This window comes from Osmerus eperlanus, chromosome 3, assembly GCF_963692335.1.
Source record: "Osmerus eperlanus chromosome 3, fOsmEpe2.1, whole genome shotgun sequence".
Classification (NCBI taxonomy): domain Eukaryota; kingdom Metazoa; phylum Chordata; class Actinopteri; order Osmeriformes; family Osmeridae; genus Osmerus; species Osmerus eperlanus.
In genome coordinates this window covers 15386408-15399323 of record NC_085020.1, presented here as the reverse complement: position 1 = coordinate 15399323, position 12916 = coordinate 15386408, and the positions used below count along the sequence as shown (strand labels likewise).

Below are 12916 nucleotides of genomic sequence, written 5' to 3'. Positions count from 1 at the left end.
CATTTTTAGAACCTCTTTCACTAAGGGACTAATTTGGCAGAATTTACAAAAAGCAATGGCAGCATGTTTCTGCTTACAAACAAGACGCTTTATTTATACTGGCAAAAACAACTAGTGCCATGTGATTGTATCCAGGTTGTCTCCTCTTTTTTGTGACACCTACACAATTAAGAGTGGAATTTCAAACATTCCCTTTATTTGTAAAATAGAACAATGAAGAACATTTCCTTGATTTATACCATACTGCAGATCATAATGGTTTTGAACATTACCAGTCATAATGTTTTTGTACATTATACAGTAGTAGGATGACCGAAATGCGATAAATACTACAAAAGGATACAAATTCAGAAGGATTAGAACTGTTAAACTGTCTTGATTTTCATCCAAGTAAGAAATAAACACATTATTATACTAAAGATTTAATTAAGAGAAAATGAATAAAATTGTTAATCAATGTTAACCTAAAGCACATGTAATATAGAATGATGTGTAGGAGTCTGGTCTTATTCTCCAGTGAAGGTTGGATTCGTCACAGTGGTGGTAGCATTCTTGAACAGGGGGTTATCAGCCTGTTGATGGGACAAATATAAAATTATAGATATAAAGAGCTTTATGTCAGCTATATGCCTCACGTGTCTCTCAACTGTCAATGAGAACAAAAACGTGCATACACAACTTTCTTTGCATAAGTAAGGAGTAGGGATGTGACAATACACTCAGCTAATGAGACCGAGACAATATTTAAGAAAACTTCAATGGTGAAAGATATGAAAAATTGCCTTTTATTTGACTGTGAGAACTGCTGTGTGGCAAATTACTGGCCACAGTGTTGCCATATTTAAGGAATTTTCCCCTTCCCTAGTGAAAAAAAAATCTTATCAACGACGAGCAACAAATCTAGCAACTTTCCACATCTTTTGCCATCTCCGTTTTCGTTGTTGAGCAGCAGCAAAATAACCTTTTACTGATTTGTAGATGTCACGTTTGCCGTGCTATAGCGTTCCCAGTGTTTAAAAAAGTTAATTAGGTGAACATGAGGACAAATTAGGTTAAAAGGTCAATAACAATCAGTTAATTTACCACAGCTGAAAGTGTTACTAACCCTAACCCTATTAATGTTAATTTGGGGCGTGTCAGTGACCATGTGCTCGCGCACGTGCGCTTAATTTCCAGTAAGTTGTGATTTATAAAAGGAAAACTGGAGTGGGATGTGCACTTTGTGTTTTGTTTGTACACGTTTTCACGGAAATTCGACGCACGTACGTTCTATAAATGAGGCATGTTGAGCATCTGCGGTGGTATGACCTAAAAAATCATAAAAGCAAGAGCCATATGGTGGAATCTGTGTCTCAGCTAATGACCAAATGGCACAGTTTGCCTAAAAAGTTTCCAGTAAGCTAATTCTCACAACTAAACATTTCATTCTGCCACAGTAAATTCCGTGTTTGTATAACATACATGGCGAATAAACCGAATTCTGATTCCAGTGTCTGAGTAAAAGAGCAGCACCACACCAAGCAGCCATCCTCAGCCTTCCATGAACACTAATCACCTCCCTGGGCACACTGGACAAAATATTTTAAGATAATGTCCATTTTCTACTATTAACCATGTGTAAGGTGCATGTGCTTTGAGGGCATCTTAGAAAAATTGTCAGCTGCACTACATTAAACTGTTTCGGCACACCAGTAAGAAGAAACAAGCAGTTGATATACTGTGTGTGGTTGGTCTAGGCAGCTAATATAGTGTAAATGGAAGCGACTGATGTTCTGAAACTAAGGGTCGTCCTTGATGATGTCAACGCTGAGAGGCTTATTTTGCCCTCTCGTCCAGAGACTGTAAGTGCCCTCATATTTGAGGTGAAAAATATGCTGAACCTGGACTTTGAAACCTTCATTTTCAAGACCCAGAGTTAGACAATGCCTTATGCAATTTAGTTGACATATTAGACCTGCCATCCAAGGCATGGACTTTTTGAGTTATATCTGAGTTCAACCAGCACAGATGACACAGTGTTACTGTCTGATAAAACAGATTCACGAGCGTGTCTTTGCCGACGGCCAGAGATCTTTGTTGTTCCAACATTCTCATACGAGGTGGAGTATGCTCTAAGAGAGGGCAACTCTGCTTTTGTGAGAGAGGGGAAAACTGTCAGGTTGACCAGGGATCAAAGCACAACATGCTGGATGTAATGGCTGCTGAAATATATAAGCATAAAGCATATCCTAGTTCCAAACAGATTGGCAAGGCTGCAGAGGCTCTGGTGAGCAAACACCCCTGTCTGAAAGAAAACGGTTCCACAACAGGGTATGAGGGTTGTCAGAACAGCCTGCACTTCAAGATGGGCAACTACAGGACCAAACTGAGCAGGGCTGGCAGAAAGGATGTGGCTGTGAATGCTGGAAAGCGTAGAAGGACAAATACAGAGGCTGCTGCATCCAGGACCAACATCAAAAGACCCAGAAGAGGGGAAGTCAACTTCCTTCCCAATTATCCCCATGGAGAAACTAAGGACACACTGGGGACCCAGAGGCTTGAGATGGTAGAGCAGTTTAAGAGGACATCGACAGAAAGAGACATGATTGACATCCATCAACATATGCAGCGCACCTTCGCACTCAGGTGTGAAGAAATTGTGAATTCAGCTCCTCCCATTGCCGAAGCATGGCCTGCACTCTTTTGTGAAGCCCAAGTGAGTAAAAACTTAAAAGGGCACTTAAAAGGATGATCAAAATCATCCATTTGCCTTTGCTGCACTTGACAAATATACACCTCAGCTGCTAAAAGAGTAAGGCCACGTTTTCTTCCCCTCCATTTTCAAAAATAACGTTGTACACACAAGATCGTTTTCAAAAATGTTTCTGTTTACATTAACCCGCATAAATACGCCCCCGAGCGCTATCATAACTATGCCAAACCTGTAGGCGGCAGTGTAAGGAGAAGGATAAAGCCATGCAAACCAATCAGAATTCTCAAAATCAACAACAACTACGAATAACACGATCAACTTCCTTTTCCTTTCAATAGTAAATATGGCGCGAGATTCATTTGTTTGGATGATTCACAAATAAATGTAACGCGATGCACAAATGTATTTTGTGATCCGGGTCAGGATTTTGTGATCCGGGTCAGGATGCTCACATGACGTGATGCATTTTTTGTTGCATATTGTGACGTTTGAGAACCTAAAACTTTAGTGCACACGCCAACACAAAAACAGAGTTTTCAGAAATCTCGTCTTTGGCCGGAGTTTTTAGAAATGATCGTTTTCCGTGATAAAACCTCCGTTTTCGTGTAAATGAAAGGCCAAACCGCATGAAAATATATGCGTTTTTCCTCCGTGTAAACGGGGCCTAAGGCTGGAAGTTTTGGTGAGAAGATGGAAGACGTTTTGATGGCATATGAGGATCAGGTAAAATATGTGTCATACATTACATTGATATTGAATGTGAACAGTGGACCCTAACATCTCCCTATGCATACATTGTCTTTATTTGTTCAATAGGACAAGAACACTGTAAAATCTGTAATTGTACAGAATTTTTTTGTTGAGTGTATTTGCAGCGCGTTTGCTGAATGCTGCGCATGTGTTGTCAAATTAATGATGTTTTCTTAATTTGCTTGTGTTTTGTCTATTTGCATGTGTTTTCTTAATATTCAGCGCGTTTGCACATGTCGGCCACCGTAGTAATGTGATGGTCTGTAGTTTGGATAAATTAAGTGTTCATCTTGAGTGTGACTGTTGTCCAGTTAGATTGCGATCTAACCTGTTTTATAAGACAAACGTGCAGCGAGCAATATTCCTCTCCAATTCATACAGCTAGCTGATGCTACAGTTGTAAATATCTGGATACTGATTACAGCATCTGGATGCTGTATGTTGTGCACACGACTTGTTTTGAATGAAAATGTTAAATCGTTATATCTTGTTTTTATTGAAAGTGCTGTATTTTTACATTGAAGTAATAAAAAAAAACGTGTCATAACATGGGTTTACCACCTGGTGGTGAGTTGGCTACGACGTTGGCTACGATGGTGGGGGAAGATGCCGGTCAGGCCTGGCAGGCCCAAACGTAATGTGAGGGTCTGCTGGGAACGGCTGGCAGAATCCCCTGTCAGAAGGAGCTTCAACTCCCACCTCCGGGAGAGCTTCAACCATGTCTCGGGGGAGGCCGGGGACATTGAGTCCGAATGGGCCATGTTCCGGGCCTCCATTGTCGAGGCGGCTGACCGGAGCTGCGGACGCAAGGCGGTCGGTGCATGTCGCGGCGGTAACCCTCGGACTCGGTGGTGGACGCCGGAGGTGAGGGAAGCCGTCAAGCTGAAGAAGGAGGCCTATCGGACTTTTTTGGCTGGTAGGACTCCAGAGGCAGCTGATGTGTACCGGCAGGCCAAGCGGAATGCGGCTTTGGCGGTCGCGGAGACAAAAACCCGGGCGTGGGAGGAGTTCGGCGAGGCCATGGAGAATGACTTCCGAACGGCTTCGAAAAGGTTCTGGACCACCATCCGGCGACTCAGGAGGGGGAAGCAGTGCACTGTCAACGCTGTATATGGTGGGGATGGTGCGCTGCTGACCTCGATGGGGGACGTCCTGGATCGGTGGAAGGAATACTTTGAAGACCTCCTTAATCCCACCAACACGCGTTCCGACGTGGAGGCAGAGTCTGGGGACATTGGGGGGGGCCCTTCTATCTCTGGGGCTGAGGTCGCCGAGGTGGTTGAAAAGCTCCGCGGTGGCAAGGCCCCTGGGGTGGATGAGGTCCGCCCGGAGTTCCTTAAGGCTCTGGATGTTGTAGGGCTGTCTTGGTTGGCACGACTCTGCAACATCGCGTGGACATCAGGGACAGTGCCTCTGGACTGGCAGACCGGGGTGGTGGTTCCCTTCTTTAAAAAGGGGGACCGGAGGGTGTGCTCCAACTTTAGGGGGATCACACTCCTCAGCCTCCCTGGGAAAGTCTATTCAGGGGTGCTGGAGAGGAGGGTCCGTCGGATTGTCGAACCTTGGATTCAGGAGGAGCAATGTGGTTTTCGTCCTGGCCGTGGAACTGTGGACCAGCTCTATACCCTCGGCAGGGTTCTGGAGGGTGCATGGGAGTTCGCCCAACCAGTCTACACATGTTTTGTGGATTTGGAAAAGGCGTTCGACCGTGTCCCTCGGGGGCTCATGTGGGGGGTGCTCCGGGAGTACGGGGTACCGGACTCCCTGATCGGGGCTGTTCGGTCCCTGTACGACCGGTGCCAGAGTTTGGTCCGCATTGCCGGTAGTAAGTCGAACTTGTTCCCGGTGAGGGTTGGACTCCGCCAGGGCTGCCCTTTGTCACCGATTCTGTTCATAACTTATATGGACAGAATTTCTAGGCGCAGCCAGGGCGTTGAGGGGGTCCGGTTTGGGGACCTCAGGATCGGGTCACTGCTTTTTGCGGATGATTTGGTCCTGTTGGCTTCATCGGGCCGTGACCTCCAGCTCTCACTGGAGCGGTTCGCAACCGAATGCGAAGCGGCTGGGATGGGAATCAGCACCTCCAAATCTGAGGCCATGGTTATCGACCGGAAAAAGGTGGAGTGCAATCTCCGGGTCGGTGAGGAGATCTTGACCCAAGCGGAGGAGTTCAAGTATCTCGGGGTCTTGTTCACGAGTGAGGGAAGGATGGAGCGCGAGATCGACAGGCGGATCGGTGCGGCGTCCGCAGTGATGCGGGCTCTGCATCGGTCCGTTGTGGTGAAGAAGGAGCTGAGTCGAAAGGCGAAGCTCTCTATTTACCAGTCGATCTACGTTCCTACCCTCACCTATGGTCACGAACTGTGGGTAGTGACCGAAAGAACGAGATCGCGAATACAAGCGGCCGAAATGAGTTTTCTCCGCAGGGTGTCCGGGCTCTCCCTTAGAGATAGGGTGAGAAGCTCGGTCATCCGGGAGGGGCTCAGAGTAGAACCGCTGCTCCTCCGCGTCGAGAGGGGCCAGTTGAGGTTGCTCGGGCATCTGATAAGGATGCCTCCTGGACGCCTCCCTGGTGAGGTGTTCTGGGCACGTCCCACTGGGAAGAGGCCCCGGGGAAGACCCAGGACACGCTGGAGGGACTATGTCTCTCGGCTGGCCTGGGAACGCCTCGGGGTCCCCCAGGAAGAGCTGGTGGAAGTGGCCGGGGAGAGGAAAGTCTGGGCCTCCCTGCTTAGGTTGCTGCCCCCGCGACCCGACCCCCGGACAAGCGGAAGATGATGGATGGATGGATGGAACATGGGTTTATAATGTGAACGTACACAACGTACATATGTTTGTACAATTACAAATAGTTTTTTCCCCCGCAAATCTGTTTTTTTCAGGATAATAGTCGTCATTTGAGTGTTAATGTTACTTCATGTGAGTCCCTCTGTGTCCTCCTTGTGTCCGTTTTCAACATGGTGGCCGGGTTACAAAGTTTCTCATATTACAGCCAAACAGTCACTAAAATATGTTTCTGAAAACATCTTAGGTGAGAAATAGGCAATGCAGTAACAGAATCTTGATCCATATTTGATCAGCACTGCTTAGTTTGACAGTTTGATCTGAGTTTTGTGAGCTTTCTTTTTTATAAGTGGTAAAAGACGAATTGGCTTAAACCTGTTTGAGGAATAGGATCTGTGGTTTCTATCATCAGTGTCCAAAATATTTACCGCATTTTTCTAGAAATAAGCCGCACCTTGTATAAGCTGCACCCACCAGAATGGGAGCTGTGTTTGCAAATCTGAGTATAAGCATTTGAATATAGGCCGCACTTGATACGGGAACAATGATAACAAGAAATGCACGAGTATAGGCGATCTTACAGCATGCCGTTGTGTAACACACTTCGAAAACGAAAGTAAGTAAGTGCGTAATGTATGTTTTCTATTGCCTGGGACTTAACTAATATTTAAATAGCATTCACGAAAAAAGTGTTTCTACTGTTGTTTTGTTATAAGAATGTGCTATAAGCTGCATCAAAATATAAGCCGCACAGCCACAAGAAAAATAAAAAATACGGTACTTAAGCTGGTGAGTAGAATGTCAACAGATTATAGACCGATTTGGGTTCCTCTTAAATACACATACACATAGTTTTAAGTCAATTTGATTGGCTTAGATTAGAGGCTGCAAACACTGATGATAATGTGAGGATGAAGTCTTCTGAACTTTTAAATTTCAACTTTGAATGGGTGTTTTTTCTGAATTTGTCACCATAGACAACACTGTGTTGGCTTGTGACGCAAACAGATCCACATGTGCTTGGCCGAAGCGTGCCCAGATCAGAGACACGATGGATGGATGCAACCTCCAGTTGTCCTCTCATGGGTTGCCCCTTGACATCAGGTCAGCTCCCTTGTTGAGCAGACATGGAATGTGCAGAGCTCTCAGGGAGCTCAGGTGTGTAAAAGCCCAAGTCTATACTTCCTTCGCTGAGCAATGAAGTGATGGAGAGCGCATCCCTCCCTACAGGTTGATGTATGCCACCATCACTATGTTGTCGGATCTTATTAAAATGTCTTGATCCTTCTACACAGGCGTGACATGGCAGTCAGTTGAACCTCCTTGAGCAAATTTCCTCACTCTACATAACGCAAAGAGACAAGCATGCGTTTAACTGCGGAGCCACACACAGAAAGCTGTTGTATTGTCATCGGACCCCAGCTGCCGCTGTGCACTGAACCGGTGGCACAGCCCAAGGTGGGGTTGACTCGAAAGGTCTGGTCACACGCTTGCTAGCTGGGCCCGACTCTGCTACGTGTGTGGTGCTTGATGGTTTGGGGGCACTGGGTGTGGTAACCTCGCACACCGAAACCAACTCCAACTCATTAGGCTGCTCGACATCAGTAGGCTACAAGTATTCAGTTCTGTACCCATTGTGGTCATAAGAGGCACTGAATGGAATTGATGTCTTTCTTTGATAAAGTATTGTGGAGGTCCAAGCGTCTCCTTTGACTTTATTACATTAAAAAAGGGGGGGGGAATCATCCATCATTCCACACACATGGGAGAATGGGAGCAGTGCTTTCACCAATGGTGCGTCCCATGAGCCCTCCACATAATTCGCTAGGTTAGACATAGCGGGGACAAGTTGTTTGAGCCCTTTGCCTCTCTGTTACGGAGAGACGCACTCAGTGCAACCAGAGGAGTTATCCAGACCGTCTCTGACATGATGCAGGCCCAAGCGATTGAGTTGCTTGTATTTTTATTTACGTTCCGTTGGATGGTTTAAGTTGAAATTACGTTTTTGTGGCAAAAAGTGCCTTCTGTCAACGACGCATGGATACAACGTGATAGAGACGTTCTAGCATGCAAGTTTGAGCTGGAGCTTGGATTGAGTGAAAAATGCCACCCCAAATTCCCAACCATTGGGCTTTGTTGAGAAAGCGATTTCGAGTGGAACTGCAATCTCAGATTTTTGATTTAGGTCGTGAAAGTCTTTGTAATTTGAGCTAGTGCGCTGCCGCCTAGTCTTAGGCGGCAGCCATGCTAGAAAGCGTCATAGTAGTATTTTCGTAATTTTATAGTTCGGTCAATTCTTTTTATGACGATATGACTATTGTAAAGACTGCCAGGTGGTGAGATTTTAATGTAGGTTGCATATTTTTGTGATTTGTGTAAAACTTGGAATTTGAGTGAGACCGCGTCTTGTTTTGACGTTAGCCTCAGAGTCAGACTCGGCTCGCCCACTGGCAGTGTGTAGTACTGACTTCAATGCCACAGCTAAACTTTATGTCAAAAGAAACATTCTAATTTCCGGCGCTTTCAAACAATCAGTGAAGTGTGGCTAGCAACAGCAGCTAGCTTGCCTCTAGCAAACTTCTTTTGAATTAGCCATTTTCCCCTAAATTAATGTCAAACTTATTTACGTTTTGGGGGGCATATTTTCAGTTAGCAGGCGGTACTGTTTGAATCATGAAACACGAAACACATCCTGGATATAAAAAAAACAAAAAGGAAATCACATTTCTAGTGATAAAAAATATAAAGGTAATAGTCAGCAAAACAATTGACTTTTAACCTCAAACATGACATGCTCTCTCCCTGCTGACAGCCATCTCTGCACAACTCTGTGTGGCTGAAACTGAAACCTCTGGTCCCTCAATGCTAATATATAAAAGCTTCCATAGCATTTCATCAGTATGATACTAAGTACCCAAGTCGACACCATTCTTCTGCTGCAGTTCAATAGCCTGGGGGAACGAGGCGAACGGCTGGCCTGTCTTAATTACGTGATATGCCGTTGTTATAAGTCGTGCAATAACACGATGGGTATCTACATTTAAATTCCTGACCAGCATGGTCAACGGCCTGGAAGATGGATTGTCAACCATCCGCTTAGCTGTCACGCAAACCAGGTGCTGTCTGCTAGCATGGCTCTGGGATTGTTTTCGAAAATTGTCGGTGCCTGTGTAAATAGATCCACTTTTGTCTGCTTTAGACGGGAACATACGACAGACGACACAGTGCATCTTCGTTCCATAAAAAAAGTTGCTTCCGTTTGAGCTCGTAGCTCTACCAGAGCCTGTTTAAGGAGAGCCTTGCCACTCCCTATTAAGCCCCATTGTACCGAATTTGGTTGCAGTTCCACCAGAGTTCCACTGGGGGTGATCACGAGCGAGTGCATGTTGAATGGGAGTCTATGGCGTTAAACGGCTAAATTTGTCTCCCTTTGCATGATTGTCGTTGAGGAATCTCCCGATTTGATTGTAGTTTTTGCATGTTCAACATGGATTATAGGTCTAAAGTTGAATGAACGAGTACTTATGTCCTTTTTATTTCTTACAGGGTGAATCATTGTTGCCCATAACACGCTAGAATTCTGCTAATGAATGCTGATTGGTTAGTGAAGGACTGATTACGACCAGAGCTCCCGCTTGATGGCATCCGAAGCGTGTTGTCGATGCCTTGAGAGAAAAAAGGAAGTGACCAGAGATTGCCGTAAAGCAGTAGCTCTGGTCGTACCATGTGTATGACGTCAATGACATTTTCAAAGGCTTTTTAGAACAGAAAGGCGACTTTCTGTTTCAAAGGCGAAAAAAATCTAACAGCCAGCAGTGTGTATTTTCTTTGCCTCCCCTTTTGAATTCAGAATTCAAATTACTAAACAAAAAATTATATCCCGAGAAAAGTGGATTTTGAGGGGTATAGCTCCATAGACCTAGCCTGGCTCTGCCCTCCTACGTACTTCCGCTCAATTTTATTTTTGCTTCTGTACATAGGTCTGGCCATGAGGTACGTAAGTCAGATTTTTCAGGTTGATTTTCTACCAGCGAATCAGCGAACAGAGGGAGTGGCTGAGAACGATGACGTTGATGTCGTGCGCTAGTTGGGTGTGCTCAAGCCTTCGGCGAGAGCACAACCTTTGTTCTCTCACATATATATTTATTTATTTATTTATTATTGTTTATTTTCGCCCCCCTAAGGATCAGTCAATATTTGGACTACATACACAACGGCGGTGTCAAAAGGTTCGTCTTGGTAGCGATTGCGTTGGTTGTATTTTTATTTACGTTCCGTTGCATGGTTTAAGTAGAAATTGCGTTTTTGTGGTGAAAAGTGAAGCTAACGGTGGCTAATTTGCTAGCCACAGTCACTGACGTTACTAACGTCACTACGTCACTAACGTCACGAAAACACACGTGACTACCTGTAGCAGAACATTCGTTTCACGTCTGTTAACTTGGGGGATAGCTAGGCTAACTATAGCTTTACTGCAAGGCAGCTGCAGGAACGCCACAAGCAAAGAGGCCAGGGTGATAACTATTTACTCATTTTACTTTGCGATGTGAAACACAATTATGAAATGTAATGTACAATATTAGCTGATATTATTAAGGAAGGGGCCCACATCTACTTTTGGAAACGGTAGTCTACTATTTCACTGAAGCATTAGCATCATGACATTAGCCTCTGTTGCCCGGGCAACACATACTACAGTGGTCTATGATGCATCTGTTTTCAATCTTTTAAAATAAACATTCCTCACAAATACATTTTCGTTGTAGGATTTATTATGACATTACATTACAAGTAAACGATTTGTGGGTGAAATTATCATTACCTGTGGTTTCAAACCAGTGTAGCTCACTGCAACGCTGTAGCCTACGCGAGACACTACAAAAACATCTACACAACATGTTCGGCACTCCCCTTACTTAACCCTTGTGTTATCTTCGGGTCATTCTGACCCATCAGTCATTGTGACCCACCGTCGTATTGCGACAGATTTACCGCATACAAAGACAAAGTGAAGCATTTTCTTTTAACCGTTGGGCTGTCTCAGACCCCCCACATTGCAAAGGTTAAAAGAAAATTATTTTAATTTGTTTTTGTATTGGGTAAAATTGGGTAAACACAACGATGGTTCGTTATGAACCTTTGGGTCATGTGACCCGAAGGCAGCACGAGGGTTAAATCAAAAGTCTAACTACTAACCTGAACTTCATTGCCACAGCCTAAACTTTGTCAATCTGTTCATGAAAATAATTAATTTCAGCCTAAACCGTACAACGGAACGTTAAATCCAATTCAACCAACACAATCGCTACCAAGACAAACACAGCAGTAGTCTAGTACTGTACTGTAGTAGTAGAATTTACCGGGGCAGCTTCTCCACACAGGGCTATATCGCATTTTGCGTTGTTACTGACAATGATCGCTACCAGTGAGCTTTTTATGAATGAGCGATTTTCCACTAAATAAATGTCAAGCTTATTTACGTTTTTGGGGGCATATTTTCAGTTAGCAGATGGTGCTGTTTGAATCGCGATTCCATCTTCTACTGCCGGTAACGTCGTAGAATAATCTTCAAAGGGGGTTCTTTATTAATGAATGAATGCAATATGAGTAGGCTAAATGCCTGAAAATATCACGAGAAGGGAAAAACTTAAAATGACGTTTAAGTCATAGAGATCAGGTCAATTTTTACACTGGTCTGCCAAATGTATTAGTTTTGATTCAACGATGAGGCTGCCTCTTGCAGGGGAAATGAGAAGACATCTATTTCATTCTACACTTCACTCGTATTTTCAGTTGTAAATGAGCAGCAAAGAAAAAGATGCTTTTAAATCTATGTAATATTTATACATAATAAGTAGGCCCTATGCATTTTTATATAAAATATACAGGAATGTCAGTTGTAAAAATGGCATTAAAATCCTTGTACAACCGACGCAAGCAAGCACACCCTACAATTTCCCCAGAAATTGTACCCTCTCTAGTTATTACACTTCTTCTGCCATTGGAGTCTATGGCAGCCCCTAGAACCGTATGGTAAAAAGTTGTGAAATTTGGCACACTCATTAAGCACAGTCCCCTCTTTATATTCACCAAGTTTCATGTCTCCCATTGGAGCACTCTAGCGCCACCAACGGGTCAAAGTTGGACTTGTGTTTACACACGTAACTTTTGAACCGTATGACCGATTTTCCAAAATGAGGTACCATTGGATTCCCTGGGTCAAGACGAGTTCTACGTCAATTTCTGGTTATATAGATTTTCCGCCATTTCCGGTTTTATCGAAAACCTTTGAAAGCCTACTCCTCCTACAATTCTTCTTTAATCTTCCCCAGAATTGGCACACATCATCGTCAGAGCAACCCTCACAGAAGCTATCCAAAGATTTTTGATTTTCAAAACCGTTTGTCTGGTACACCCAATCAAAATTGGCAACAAAGCAACCAAACAGGAAGTTTGGTCATATCTCAGCAAATCCTTGAGAAATCAACACCAAACTTGGTAGGATGACTCGGAACCCTCTTCTGAGGATGTCCAATCAATTTGGTGTCATGTGATCACTGGGCGTGGCCGCAGGAACCAAAAATGTGTTTTGGCCAATAACTGTTGATTCGTTTGCCTTTATTAAGTGATTCCTTTGTCTCATGATATCTTGGGACATCCCGTGTGTGACACATGATAACTTGTGATAAC

General features: G+C 44.3%; 1 protein-coding gene across 1 annotated transcript in view; it reads right to left on the bottom strand.

Moving 5' to 3' along the window:
- Nucleotides 1-66: 66 nt before the first annotated feature.
- itgb2 (integrin, beta 2) overlaps nt 67-12916 on the bottom strand; it is a 48699-nt gene continuing 35849 nt past the window's right edge. The window contains exon 17 of the mRNA XM_062457383.1: nt 67-572. Within this exon, the coding sequence (XP_062313367.1) occupies nt 507-572 (66 nt within the window). The 3' untranslated portion in view covers nt 67-506. The remainder of the gene's footprint in view (nt 573-12916) is intronic.